Raw genomic sequence first — 15,232 nt, 5'->3', positions numbered from 1 at the left:
GTGCAGTCTCAGCTCACTGCAAGCTCCACCTCTTGGGTCCATGCCATTCTCCTGCCTCAGCCTCCTGAGTAGCTGGGACTACAGGCACCCGGCACCACGCCTGGCTAATTTTTTTGTATTTTTAGTAGAGACAGGGTTTCACCGTGTTAGCCAGGATGGTCTCGATCTCCTGACCTTGTGATCCACCCACCTCGGCCTCCCAAAGTGCTGGGATTACAGGTGTCAGCCACTGCGCCCGGCTCATTTAATATCGGAGTGGAACTGCTGGATCATAGAGTAACTCTATATTTAATCATCTGAGCAACCACTAGACTGTTTTCTAAAGTTGCTGTGCCATTTTAAATTCCTAACAGCAGCGTATGAGGTTCCAATTTCTCAACATATTCAACAATTGTTACTACCTCTCTTTTATGGATCATCCTAGTGGAGTGTGTAGTAGTCTCTCATTGTGGTTTTGATTTGCATTTCTCCAATGGCTAATGATGAACATCTTTTCATGTGTTCATTGGCCATTCATGTATCTCCTTTGGATAGATGCTTATTCAGATCCTTCATCCATATGTTAATTAAACAATTTGTCTTTATTATTGAGGTTTTTTTTTTTTTTAATTATACTTTAAGTTCTAGGGTACATGTGCACAACATGCAGGTTTGTTACATATGTATACATGAGCCATGTTGGTGTGCTGCACCCATTAACTCGTCATTTACATTAGGTGTATCTCCTAATGCTATCCCTCCCCCCACCCCTCCCCACAATAGGACCTGGTGTGTGATGTTCCCCTTCCTGTGAGTTGTAACAGGTCTTTGAATATTGTAGATATAGTGCCGTACCAGATAAATGATTTCCAAATAGTTTCCCCCATTCTGTGGCTTGTCTTTTCACTTTCTTCATGATGTCCTTTGAAGTACAAATATTTTAAATTTTGAGGATTGTCCGGTTTATGTATAAAAGTTTATGCTTTTGGTGTCATATGTAAGAAATAATCATTAGTATTCCAAGGTCACAAACATTTATACCCATTTTCTTCTAAGAATTTTGTAATTGTAGCTGCTACATTTAGGTCTTTGATCCATTTTGAGTTATTTTTTGTATGTGAGGTAGAGGTCAAACTTCATTCTTTTGCATGTGGATATTCAGTTGTCCCAGCATCATTCATTGAAAAGACTATTCTTTCTCTGTTAAACTGTCTTGGCACCCATGTCAAAATTGAATTGAGGTTTATTTCTGGAATCTCAACACCATCTTGTTTATCTATATGTTTATCATTTTGTCATCACCACACTGTCTTGAGTACAGTAGCTTATACAGTTTACTAGAGCTTACAGTGGGGAAGTGAGAGTCCTCCAACTTAAAGTGGGGAAGTGAGAGTCCTCCAACTTTATTCTTCTTCAATAATGTTTTGGGTATTCTGGGTCCACCAAATTTCCACATGAATTTTAGAATCAGCTTGTAAATTTCTGCAAAGAAGCCAGCTGGGATTTTGGTAGGGGATGCACTGAATCTGTAGACCAATTTGGGGGAATATGGTCATCTTAAAAATATTAATATGTCTTCAATTTTATAAATATAAATGTCTTTTCATTTATTTAGGTCTTCTTTAATTTCATTCAGCAATGCTTCATTATTTCAGAGGATAAGCTTTGCACTTCTTTTGTCAAATTCATTTCTATGTATTTTACTTTTTGATATTCTTGTAATTAAAATTTTCTTAATTTCATTTTCAGATCCCTTGTACTATTTTTGCAACTTTTTGTATGTCTAAAATTATTTTAAAATAAAAAAATTTTAAGGAGGCATGAACATACCAAATATTTACTGAAGCACATACATTGCAGGTGGGAGTGTAAATATAATCACTTTGGAAAAAATTTAGCATTCTTTGGTAAAATGTAAAATGTTCATAACCTGTGCTCCAACAATTCTATTCCCAGAGAAGCTCTTATATGTGTACCAGCACTGTGTGAAGGAATCAAAAACCTAGAAACATTACAAGTGTACATCAGTAGTAGAATTGTGCTTTTTAAAAGATATGTGATGTATTTATATAGAAGAATACTAACAATCAGTGAAGTGAATGAATTACAGCTACAAACAACAGCAGGAACAACTTCAGGGACGTAACATTAAGCATGAAAAATGAATCACAGGAGAATACATAGAATGTAGTTCCACTTAGGTTTAAAGTATATGAAATTAAGCACATATTGTTTAAAAGTTAAGGCATTATGGTAAAACTATAAATAAAAGCGAGGGAATGATAATAAACACAAAATTCAGCGTAATGGTTACCTTTGAAAAGAGAGGGACATTAGCATCAGGGAGATCCACCAGAGAGGAACAGTTTTCCGTGTTCCTTATTTTGGTGGGTAATGAGTGCTCATTCTATTGTGATTTTTAAAATATCCTTTATAAATGTGATCTATTCAATAATTAAAACTTCTTAAAAAGGAGGAATGTAAATTACCTATCCATGTTTTAGAAACTATTTGAGGACAATAACCCTCCGAAATGCCATCTCACAGATACATCAACAATGAATAGCAACTATTTTAACTTCACATTCTATTTTGACTACTACAGAAATGGAAAGACTAGTGCCATAAATACCTGTCTCCTCTTTAGTTAGATGAATCAGTTGTTAATATTTTGCTACATTTGCTTTTTCTTTGTTACTTTTTATTGTTTTGTTTTTGCAAAATAATTTGGAAATAAGTAACGTATATCATAATACTTTACCCCTAAATCCTTCAATATGCTCTTCCTAAGAGCAAAGGCATTCTCCTATATAACCACAATATCATTATTACATTTATGAAACTGAACCAACATCAGTATAATATTCTTTAATACACAGCCCATATTCGAGTTTCAGTAATTGTCCCAGAGCTGTGTTTTAATTTTTTATATTTGAGTCAAGTATCCAATTAAGAATTAAGCATGGGTTTTGGGGCTGGGGAGAGTAGGTTTGTTAAAGGACACAAAATTTCAGTTAGACAGGAGGAAAAGTTCAGAGAATTGATTATACAACATGGTAATTATAGTTAATAATACTTTATACTTGAAAATTGCTAAGAGAGTAGATTTTAAATGTTCTTCACCACAAACAAATATTAAGTATGTGAGGTAATGGATATGTTCATTAGTTTGATTTAGCCATTTCATAATGTTTACTTAACACATCATGTTCCATACAAAAATATATATACAATCGTTGTCCATTAAAAAATAAATGAGTTAAGTATTATACTTGGTTGTCACGTGTCTTTATTCTCCACGTTTAAAACAACCAAACAGCCTCCCTGACTTTTCTTTTATCTATTTTTCTTTTTAATCTTTCAAGACGTTATTTTTTAAAACTCCAGCTAATTGTTTTGTAAGATGCCACATCATCTGGATCTGTCTGGAAACTTCCCTGTGACCAGACTCAGGTTAAACAGTTTTGGCAATTATACCTCATAGGTGACATTGTGTGCTTTTTTGCACATGTCAGTTTGTCCCATAACTGGAGATGCCAAATTTTGATTACTTAGTTATGGCAGTGTCTACTGCCAGATCTCTGCATTGTAGAGAGATACCTTTCCTTCTTTGTTAGCTTTTAATCCATAGGATGATACTTTGAGACTTTGTGAATATTTGTTCCCTAATTACTTTTTTTTTTTTTGAGATGGAGTCTCTCTCTGTCCCCAGGCTGGAGTACAGTGGCATGATCTGGGCTCACTGCAACCTCCACCTCCTGGGTTCAAGTGATTCTCCTGCCTCAGCCTCCCGAGTAGCTGGGACTACAGGCATGCGCCACCATGCCCAGTTAATTTTTGTATTTTTAGTAGAGATGGGGTTTCACCATATTGACCAGGATAGTCTCGATCTCTTGACCTCGTGATCCGCCCCCTTCGGCCTCCCAAAGTGCTGGGATTACAGGCATGAGCCACTGTGTCCGGCCCCCTAATGACATTTTATTCAATGGCTTTAGTATCCATCTTTGTCAGAATCAATAATTACATATTGGTACTACAAAGTGGGGATTTTCTAATTCTAATTCCTTCATGTTTCCTGTATTTATTAACTGGCACTCTTCTGTAGAGAAGGCATTCCCCTAACGTCTCACTTCTCCTGCTCCTTTTATTTTTTAGTATTGCTCTGGACTCACGGGTTTTAAAAAAATTTTCAATAGGTTGCAATCCATTGCTATCATTCCTTGTGATGCTCAAAATTTCCAAATTTAGCCATAAATCCCCTCAAGCAGGCTGCTATGTCCTTTTGGCATGCTCCAATCAATCTTTGCACTTTCTCACTTTCTGGCACAACAAAATGTTCCAGAAATGTTTCCACCTCAGAGCTGGGACAGTGGGGAATGGTGTTAAGAAGCCCAAACCTAAATGCTCCATGTGCTCACAGATAGGAGTCTGAGACCAGCCTGAGCAACATGGTGAGATCTCATCTCTAAAAAAATGTTAGCCAGGTGTGGTGACACGTGCCTGTAGTCCCAAATACTTGGGAGGCTGAGGTGGGAGGATCATCTGAGCCTGAGAGTTCGAGGCTGGAATGAGGCATGATCACGCCACTGTACTCCAACCTGGGCAACAGAGTGAGACCCTGTCTTTCAGTGGACAGAAGTATTTTTCTTTTTTCAAATTATGACTTCACCCTTTTATCGCCAATTTAAACCTAAAATGAATACTTCTTTTTTTTTTTTTTTTTTTTTGAGACTGAGTCTGGCTCTGTCGCCCAGGCTGGAGTGCAGTGGCCTGATCTCAGCTCACTGCAAGCTCCGCCTCCCGGGTTTACGCCATTCTCCTGCCTCAGCCTCCCGAGTAGCTGGGACTACAGGCGCCCGCCACTTCGCCCGGCTAGTTTTTTGTATTTTTTAGTAGAGATGGGGTTTCACCGTGTTAGCCAGGATGGTCTCGATCTCCTGACCTCGTGATCCGCCCGTCTCGGCCTCCCAAAGTGCTGGGATTACAGGCTTGAGCCACCGCGCCCGGCCTAAAATGAATATTTCTTATTTTCCCATTTCACATTTGAAGTTCCTGTCTTTCATTTGAGAACCCTGGTTTTCAACATTAAACTGAAAGCACTGCCAGGTGCGGTGGCTCATGCCTGTAATCCCAGCACTTTGGGAGGCCGAGGTGGGTGGATCACGAGGTCAGGAAATCGAGACCATCCTGGCTAACATGGTGAAACCCCATCTCTACTAAAAATACAAAACAATTAGCCGGGCACGGTGGCGGGCGCCTGTACACCCAGCTACTCAGAAGGCTGAGGCAGGAGAATGGCGTGAACCTGGTAGGCGGAGCTTGTAGTGAGCCGAGATCGTGCCACTGCACTCCAGCCCCGGCCACAGAGTGAGACTTCATCTCATAAAAAAAAAAAAAAATATTAAACTATTTACCTGCCTGCTCTCTCCTATGACATACACAAAATAGTTTTAAATTTATCAGTAATACTCCCAATAACAAACACACTAATTAAAATTTAAGATTTCTTTCCAATCTTTTCCCCCATAGGATATGTCACATTAACAACGTACAGTAAGAAAACTGTTAAAAAATTACTTGAATTAATTCTTTTTGCTGTGTAGTTAATGTTGTCAATGTGATATGCAGTTAGGTTCCTTCATTTGTTTGTATTAAATTTTAAGTTTGCCTTTCCCCATTATTTTATTTTTGAATATATAAATCATTTTCAAGGCTCAAAAGTCAAAATTATAGTCATTCCATACCTATCTCTTCCATCCCATAGATAAACTTTTTCATTAGGCCAGGCACAGTGGCTCACACCTGTAATCCCAGCACTTTGGGAGGCCAAGGTGGGTGGGTCACCTGAGGTCAGGAGTTCGAGACCAGCCTGACCAACATGGTGAAACCACATCTATACTAAACATACAAAAAAATTAGTCAGGCTTGGTGGTGCATGGCTACTCGGGAGGCTGAGGCAGAAGAATTGTTTGAACCCGGGAGGCAGAGGTTGCAGTGAGCCAAGACTGTGCCATTGCACTCAAGCCTGGGCAACAAAAGCGAAACTCTGTCTCGAAAAAAAAAAATTAGCTGGGAGTGGTAGCACATGCCTGTAATCCCAGCTACTTGGGAGGCGTAGGCAGGAGAATCGCTTGAATCTGGGAGGTGGAGTTTGCCGTAAACCAAGATTGCGCCATTGTACTCCAGCCTAGGCCACAAGAGCAAAACTCAGTCTCAAAATAAAAAACAAACAGCAAAAAAAAAAAAAACAAAAACAAAACAAGAATTAAGCATGGCATCAACTGGAAAGGTCGATTCTTTCCCACACAGTGAGAAGATGCTGAATATGCCGCAAAGGACAGTGTGGCCTGAAATTGGGAACATCTGAATGGGTGATTCCAGGATTAGGCAGAGTCCAGGGTATGACGAGGGGGCAGTGGCTGTGGCTATAGTGAAGCAGGGGGCAAATGTGCCTGAGGGTGAGAACGGAAGGTACTGAGAGTTGGGTACTGGCTGGGCCATCCCTCGGATAGCAATGCATGTGCTGGGTTATGCTTGCAAAGAGCAATCTCTTGTGTTTTCTCTACCTCAGGACAGAGTAGTTTCCCAGTACATTCTTCCCGGGCACCTGTTCCCTGTGTCTTAGTCACTGAACAAAAAATACTATCTTTTTTTCTGTTGAAATTTTAAGTGACCAACAAGGGAGTATAAGGTTGGTGAGACCAAAAAAAAGTCTTTTTTTTTTATTAAAATTTTTTTTGTTATTAAAAAAATAAGAAAATGTATTTTCTTATTTTAATTGATATCTTACAAAAGAAAGCTCTGCCACAATAAAATATGTTTTTAGAAACTGAGAATGCCGGCCACGCACAGTGGCTCACTCCTGTAATCCCAGCACTTTGGGAGGCCGAGGTGGGTGGATCCCCTTGAGGTCAGGAGTTCAAGACCAGACTGGCCAACACAGTGAAACCCTGCCTCTACTAAAAGTACAAAAATTAGTTGAGTGTGGTGGCGGGCGTCTGTAATCCCAGTTACTTGGAAGGCTGAGGCAGGAGAATCACTTGAACCGGAAAGGCAGAGGTTGCAGTGAGCTGAGATTGTGCCACTGCCCCGGGCAACAAGAGCGAAACTCCGTCTCAAAAAAAAAAAAAAAAAAAAAAAAAGGAAAGAAAGAAAGGAAAAGGAAAGAAAGTGGGAATGCCTTCCTCTCTCTCTTCACTTCCCCTGCAATGTCTACTGCTTCCTTAAAACTGCCTTATGTCCATTTGAATAGAGTAATCTATATATCAGCAGACAAATACGTCTCTCTAGGTTTTTTATAATCATGCATGTGTTAAAGTGTCAGATTTGTGTCATTCCCCTGACAGGATAACACTTCCTTGCCTGGATACCTTCAGACCCATTCCCATTTGCTGGGGCTCTCACCAACACCATTTTATAAGCAGGGAGGTGAAAAACGGGCAGTCACTTCCTGTACTTCTCCCTCCCACCTTGAACTGAAATGGGCTTGCATTTGGATGGCACCAGTACGCTAAGTATTCTCATTCACAGAATATGGGGTCCTCTGATTTAGAAGAATCACGCTACAACTTCAGAGTTCTAAAAAAAAACACTAAAACAAAAGGATTTCCTATAGTATAAAAATGCTCCTTCTCCACAGATCACTCCAGCAGTTACAAGCCAACATTAGGCAAACTTAAAAGATGTTAAACCCACTTCGTTTTTTTTAAAAACCTTCAAATTCTATGATATTTTGTTTTGTTTTCCTTTTTCCTACTCCCTCCCCTCTTTCCTTCATTTCTTCATCTGAATGTGAGCTGAGGTTTCAAATGCTTCACTTTAGTGCTGGGTCTGCAACAACGTGATGGTTTCTATTTTCATCCTTTTACTTTCAGCCATGCAGGCACTGCCAAGGATGTGCCCTTTCTGCATACTCTGGCAGCTCTTCCCTGCCTGGGTGCTTTTCCTGGCAGGCTCTGCTGGAACGCTTTCTTTAGTAAAGGAGGCAAATGCAACCAGGACACAGAGACCTTGGACACTGTTTCTCCTTCTGCCCATCTCTTTCTCCTTCTAGCCCTCCATTCAAACATCAATTGAGCACCTGCTGGTGCCAGGCCCAAGAGAGGCATGAAATGAGGCACTACGCCTGCAACAATAAAAAAACTGTCCTTGGGCCGGGCGTGGTGGCTCACACCTGTAATCCCAGCACTTTGGGAGGCTGAGGCGGGCGGATCACCTGAGGTTGGAAGTTAGAGACCAGCCTGACCAACATGGAGAAACCCCATCTCTACCAAAAATACAAAAAAATTAGCCAGGCATGGTGGCACATGCCTGTAATCCAGGCTACTCGGGAGGTTGAGGCAGGAGAATCGCTTGAACCCGGGAGGTGGAGGTTGCGGTGAGCCAAGATGGCGCCATTGCACTCCAGCCTGGGCAACAAGAGTGAAACTTGGTCTCAAATAAAGAAAAAACAAAACAAAAAACTAAAAACAAAAACCAAAAACAAACTGTCCTTGCTCTTAAGGTACTACCTTCTGTGGCCTCAGGCAAACTAGGCTCTTCTCAATTCACATGATGACATATGAGGAAACTAAGTCAGATGATTTCTCAAAAACTTTCTGTTTTAATACCTATGATTTTAAAGAGTTATTTTACGGATAATCTCCTGCTACTTATTCTACCCGGAACAATTTCTCCTCCATACATTTTAACATGCTTCTAGTCCTTTCTCTTCTATCAATTTGTATGTGTTCCAAGAATATGAAGGTATTTAAATATCAAAACAAATACTTCTTTGGTCAAATTCTTTGGTCAAATAATTGGTCAAATTCTGGTACCTTTTTGAGAGGTGACAATCTTAAAATACTCACTTTAGAAAAATCTGAGGGCATTGAGAAGAGAAAGTAAAGAACCTGTACAATTTCTTCATCTGTCAAAAATGCAAGGCTTTATTTAGGAGCTTGCATTTATTAGGAAAGGTGAAAGTGCAGGTCACGGAAAGGTTATTTCAGGAAAAGGCTCTGCTAGATGATTTCGTCACTTCAAACAGCTGCCATGATGTGTTTGCTCAAGCACAATTTGGGATATCAGATCACAAACTCAGGGAGGCCACAGATGGCAACTGGTAAAAGTAAACTACCTAAAAGACAAGGCCCTTCCTCCATGTTATGAAAGAAAAAAAATAACAAAAAATCTGGCTACTGCTTGGTGTGACCGAAAAATAAATGCATAAACAAGCCAGTAGCTGAGAGATAAAACTCACTGTGGTTTTTGGGAGAGCTGTGAGAGAAGGCATTTGACCTTTTCCAGCTCATCACCTACAGGTCGATATTTCCAATAAGTCATTTTGTAACTTGTCAATCCAAAACTGAGAGTCCAAAAAGAAGACTGCACTGTCAACCAGGCACTTGGGCCTCCAGAGGACATGGACAAAACTTCACATGTCAGTCACAGCCACCAAGAGGGGTTAAAGAGATAGAAACAGGGAAAAATGTACTGTCAGTCAGCTCATTTGACCTCTGGAACATGAGGCCTTCTTTCAAAACTTTTAATTTTAAATTTTGTGGGTACACAATAGGAGTATATATTCATGGAGTATATGAGAAAATTTGATACACGCATGGAATGTGTAATAATCACATCAGGGTAAATGGGGTATCCATCCCCTGAAGCATTTATCCTTTGTGTTACAAACAACCCAATTACAATACTCTTTTAGTTATTTTTAAAAGTACAATCAAGCAAGATTTCTTATCGAGCCATGCTACTCAAAGTGTGGCCTTCTGACACTGGCATCCCTAGAAGCTTGTTCGAAATGCAGAATCCAGGCTGGGTGTGGTGGCTCCCGCCTGGAATCCCAGCACTTTGGGAGGCTGAGGCTGGTGTGTCACTTGAGGTCAAGAGTTCGAGACCAGCCTGGCCAATATAGTGAAACCCTGTCTCTACTAAAAATACAAAAACTGGGCGCGGTGGCACACACCTGTAATCCCAGCTACTTAGAAGAGGCTGAGGCAGGAGAATTGCCTGAACCCAGGAGGTGGAGGTTGCAGTGAGCCAGGATCGTACCACTGCACTCCTGCCTGGGCAACAGAGTGAGACTATGTCTCAAAAGAAAAAAAAAAAAAAAAGGAAAAAAAAAACAAATGCAGAATCCGGAGCACAACCCAGACCCACTGAAGTGGAATCTGCATTTTAGCAACATCCCCGCATGATCTGTATGTAGGATAAAATTTGAGAGGCACAGAATGACAGGTATGAACATATAAACCACATTTTAAGCGCTTCTGGAGTTTTCTGCTTCCTATCTGTTTTTAAATATATTGAAAGTAAAATCATTTTTTTTGGCAGGGGGGACAGGGTCTCACTCTGTCACTCAGACTGGATTGCAGTGTCTCGGTTCACCACAACCTCCGCCTCCTGGGTTCAAGTGAGTCTCCTGTCTCAGCCTCCCAAGTAGCTGGGATAACAGGCATGTGCCACTACCACCTGGCTAATTTTTGTAGTTTTAGTAGAGATGGGGTTTCACCACGTTGGCCAGGCTGGTCTTGAACTCCTGACCTCAAATGATCCACCCAACTCAGCCTCCCAAAGTGCTGGGATAACAGGCGTGAGCCACTGCCCCCGGCCGAAAGTAAAATTCTTTACTCTGGCAAAAACAGTCATCTTCCAGATCTAAAATCTGCTTGTGAGGGGTGTGTGTGTGTGTGTGTATATGTGTGTGTGTGTGTGTGTGTGTGTGTGTTCCTCAGCTAAGGTAATCAGAAGCAACTTGACATTTATAATTTCCTTTTCAAACCTAGTTTACAAAGGCAAGCATTTTACAGCTGTCCCAAGTTTCTAAATTCCTTACAACTTCTTATAATTCTAATCAAATTTTATTTTTGAAAAGGGTTATTATTTACCACAGAGTTGTAACATTTTTTTTTTTTAAGACTTGTAAAATTTTTGCTCTCTACCTTTTCTGGGAAAAATTTTTTTTTCTTTATACTTAAAGTTATTAGGAGTAACGCTAACCTTTTTTTCTTAAAGAATGTCATAGATGACATGGGGGATGGTGTTCCGGTTTCCAGGTTGCAGATGTGCTGGTGACGTGCTAAATGGCCAAGAATCCACCTATGCAAATGAGGCCTGCATGTGGGAGGAGCTCAGGTGGCACAGACGCCATCAACTCATGCAGGGCCATCCTTGCCTTGAGAAAATTTCTCTTCATCAATAAATGACCAGATTCTAGTCCCACAGATTACATCATGAACTTAACGATATCTGGCAAACATGCACAGCCACTTACCCTTGACCTTGAGGGAAAAAGGACAGAGTACTTTGAGGGAAAACTTCAGATAAACCCAAAATAACAAAGTGCTTTTATGATTTTTATTACTGAAGAAGGTTTTAAGCATCCTATAAAAGTTTGGATTAAGCAAAAGAGGCAACGGGATCTGAAGCTGGATCTAGGTGGGCTCCTCTTTGAAAGTTCACTCTTACCTGATTGTCGAATCCGTTGAAGAGTTTGCTGAACCAACACCTCCGATCTGGGGACAATGATGATGAAGTCGACTTTGCTGAAGTGACCGAGGTCCAGGCTCTGGCTGCCACTGTCCGCTATAGCGCACACCTGGGATAAGAGTTTTCTGGCAACTGTTAGCTGCGGTTGATAAATTTGGAAGGTTTCGTTATCTAAATCTAAAATTTAAAAAGAAGTCATAAGAACAAGGTTAATTTACTTCCATAATGGCCACTGTGAATCTCTATGAGGACACATACCACACAGACAGTAATGTAATACACTCTCACTAAGAATTCTCACCTGCTATTTGCACTCTCTATTGAGTTTTAATAGATTTGCCTATTTTTCCTGAAACGCGGATGAGAGGATGTGCTCAGGAGTGGATGTGGCAGTTTTGCAAATGTATTATTTTAAAATTGATTGATTATCTCACAAATGCCTAATTCAATACCCTTATCCCAACCCAGAAGTGGAGGAGACAGACTACACTCTCGCAGCTGGAGCCAGCACTCATCTCTGAAAAGGGGAACATTTTCGGTTTTCTTTAGAAATATCAGCACAGGCCAGTGTCCCAGACCCGACCCAGTCCAAGGAAAGAGGAGGTGCCATAATGAACATAATGCTGAGTCCCCCTGAGCTTTTCTGGATGGCATTACAGTAAACATTTCCTCTTCAGCAAGTCAGTTGCAACATGGTCAGAAATTCCCTTCCCAGGGACTACATAACGTGGGTCATGGAGACATGACCTTCACCTTTCTTCCCACTCAACTCCACTTTGCCAGTGCTGTGACCTGGCAGGTCTAGGTGGTTGTGGCCAGCTCCAGTGCTGATGCCTGGACTATCTGAAGACACCTGACTCATGACATAGCCAGCTGGCCACTCAGCAGGTGACGTATTACAAAAACATTTCCCAGATACTCTAAGCAGGTCAGTAGCTTTTTATTGCAAGTATAATCAAGCAATCAATCTTTCTTATACATGCATGCACATCCACACACACAATGAAACAAGTTTAGTCAGCTAAACGCGCGAGCAGGCAACATCCAATGCTTCTTTAAAGCGCTGGTTATTATCAGGAACACATGTGGCAGTTTAACTGCAACAGGGCCTAATTAACCTGTGCTAATTAATGTTTTCTAAAATCAAATGCAGCCGAGGCAAAGACAGCCTGTCAACATAGCCCAGTTACCATGGACACTGACAGCAAGTGGAGATTTATACGGACGGTCTCCCTAGTGGTTGAGAGAACCCAATGGAAAAGCCCAAACATGCAACTTTAAATAGAAGCCCAAATAGTCTTTGTACCACAGACTACTAATCAAAATATGTCTTTTAATACAGCTAGGCTGTCATTTCGAAAACATCTTTAAACAAGATTTTTTAAACAGGGAACCAAGAATGTACTTGGGAATCTGTAAGTCCTCTGAGAATGTTTAAATTCTAAATGTGTTAATAATTCAAAACAGTTAACATAAACACATTTTAGACCATCTGGATGATCACTTTATTACCAAATACCATTGAGAAGTCAAAACATTTTATTGCCTGTATTTGCATTTGTTTTTACAACAGAGCTGACTGCCAAACCATGCTACTTTTATTGCCTGAGACAATCCTAATATATAAATGATACATTCCTATCAAGTGGGGGCCAAGTGGCTGTCAGCAGCAGCTTATAAGGGTCTGTCTCCTATCTATCCTTTCTCCTGTTCTTTTTTCTGTTCTGTCCTATGTCATCCCTGTCAATCAGTGAACTGGGGAAGGACTCTGAACCCAAACGAATCCAGTCTAACGATCAGACTCCTCATCCCTGACACTCCTGCTCTGAGCCCCTGAAGCTTGTTGTAGGGCAGATGGCATGTTGGTAGCACTGTTCTATCTGCCAAGAAACCCTCACTATCCCTGAGACAATGTGTGTTTTACAAGTCAGAGAGTAAGTGAAGGAGCAGGAGCTAGGGGCCCTGCACTGCCTGTAGTCTGACTCTTTCAGACAGTTTCTTGAAGTCCTCTGGGCACAGCTGGTGGAGGAAAATGGGCCAATGTCCTGGAATCTTTCAGAAAAAAAGAGAGAGTGCTTAAGATAAAGTCTCTGACTTGGATTTTCATTTCAGAAGACTTTTACTAGGAAGAAGGCCTTTGATCCAGGCCACATGGGAAAGCATTTTTAATTTGAACCAGGTTTATCATGTAGACAATCAGGAAAAGGCTGTTGTGGTCTATGACTTGAAGAATCCTCAAAACCCTTAGAATGACTTAGTTTTTACAACGTCTGTCCTAAGGACTGACTTCCGTCTTTCAGTCTGAGATGACATTACCCAGGTTTTGTGTGGGAATCATAGCAGCAGCCTCCTGGGGTGACACACATTCATTCAGGTCTCCATTGAAAGGGGTAACCACACTGTCTCCTCTTCTTTGTTGCATTTTTTCCAGCAGCTTGTCTAGGTCATCGCCTATTACAAAATAAAGTAGAGATAAGAAGGTTACGAGGGAGGATATGTTTGTTTTATTAACTGCCTGAGTTGGGCAGTCAGGCTGTTCTCAGTAGATTTGTTGGTCAGCCAGAAATGCATATCAGCATTTACACTTGGCCATCTTTATAGTATACTGGTGTCTCTATAGCAAGAACTACTCTCATTGATATAGTGCTTATAATTTACATGCTTTCACATGTTGTATCTCGACCTCCCTAATACTCAAAAGCAGGCAGAATGGGATTAGAAAACTGAGTTCCAGGCTGGGCGCAGTGGCTCATGTCTGTAATCCCAGCACTTTAGAAGGCACAGGAGGATCACTTGAGGCCAGGGGCTGGAGTCCAGTCTGGGCAACAAAGGGAGACCCAGTCTCTACAAAAAATTAAAAAATTAGCCAGGCATGGTGGTACATGCCTGTAGTTCCAGCTGCTTGGGAGGCTGAGGTGGGAGAATCGCTTGAGCCTGTGAAGCGGGGTGGTGTCAAGCAGTGAGCTATGATCATGCACTCCAGCCTGGGCGATAGAGTGAGACACTGTCAAAAAAAAAAAAAAAAAAGGAAGAAAGGAAGGAAAGGAGGGAGGGAGGAGGGAAGGAAAGAAAGGGAAGAAAGGGAAGGAAGGAACAAATGAATAAACCGAGTTCCAGGGAGAGAGAAACTCTCCCAAGGTCACTCAATGAGGTTGTGGCTGAGCTGAGACTTTTGAATCTGCTACCAATGTGCCTTCCTCTAGACCCCCTTACTGCTTCCTGTGGTGTCAGTGACAAAATACTTAAGATAAACCATTTCAAATGAAAGATCAGCTGGCCAGCTTGAGCTCCACACTCATCTTGACAAGCTAAGATTTAAATTCAGAAAATCACACAACTAGGGGCTGGCAGTGTTGCCAGATCTTACAACCACTCACCTAATGATGTGGTTTTGAAATGTGATGCCAGGAAACTGACCTTTCCTGTGATAAGCTCATAACTAATTTCTTTCAAAAACTCACTTGTGGTGAGCATGCTCTCTGCCAGAGCTCGGGACTGGTGCTGACCTGCAGGATGGAGGGGAGAAGAGAAAACTCATCAACAGAACACACGTTGCTGGAACATTACTTATAATGGCAACAACTGGAAACAATCAAAGGATATCACCATAGGGACTTAGGTTGAGAAAATTATGACACACCAAAAGGTGTGGACAATTATACAGCACTTGAAATATGAATTCTGACTCTAGACAGAAACAGAAATGTTTATAATACAGATGATCAAGAAAAAAAAATGATGTACCTTATGTTTGTAACTGAAAATATGCACA

At 41.0% G+C, this 15,232-nt stretch overlaps 1 protein-coding gene across 1 annotated transcript in view; it reads right to left on the bottom strand.

The window, feature by feature from the left end:
* Nucleotides 1–15,232, bottom strand: part of GREB1L (growth regulation by estrogen in breast cancer-like) — a 177,248-nt gene that overhangs the window by 55,072 nt on the left and 106,944 nt on the right. The window contains exons 12-14 of the mRNA XM_011996346.1: nucleotides 14,838–14,966; nucleotides 13,777–13,911; nucleotides 11,440–11,637 (exon numbers count right to left, since the gene is read on the bottom strand). Coding sequence (XP_011851736.1) covers nucleotides 11,440–11,637; nucleotides 13,777–13,911; nucleotides 14,838–14,966 — 462 coding nt within the window. The remainder of the gene's footprint in view (nucleotides 1–11,439; nucleotides 11,638–13,776; nucleotides 13,912–14,837; nucleotides 14,967–15,232) is intronic.

This window comes from Mandrillus leucophaeus, unplaced genomic scaffold, assembly GCF_000951045.1.
Source record: "Mandrillus leucophaeus isolate KB7577 unplaced genomic scaffold, Mleu.le_1.0 Scaffold51, whole genome shotgun sequence".
Taxonomy (NCBI): domain Eukaryota; kingdom Metazoa; phylum Chordata; class Mammalia; order Primates; family Cercopithecidae; genus Mandrillus; species Mandrillus leucophaeus.
This window is presented reverse-complemented; position numbering and strand designations above follow the sequence as displayed.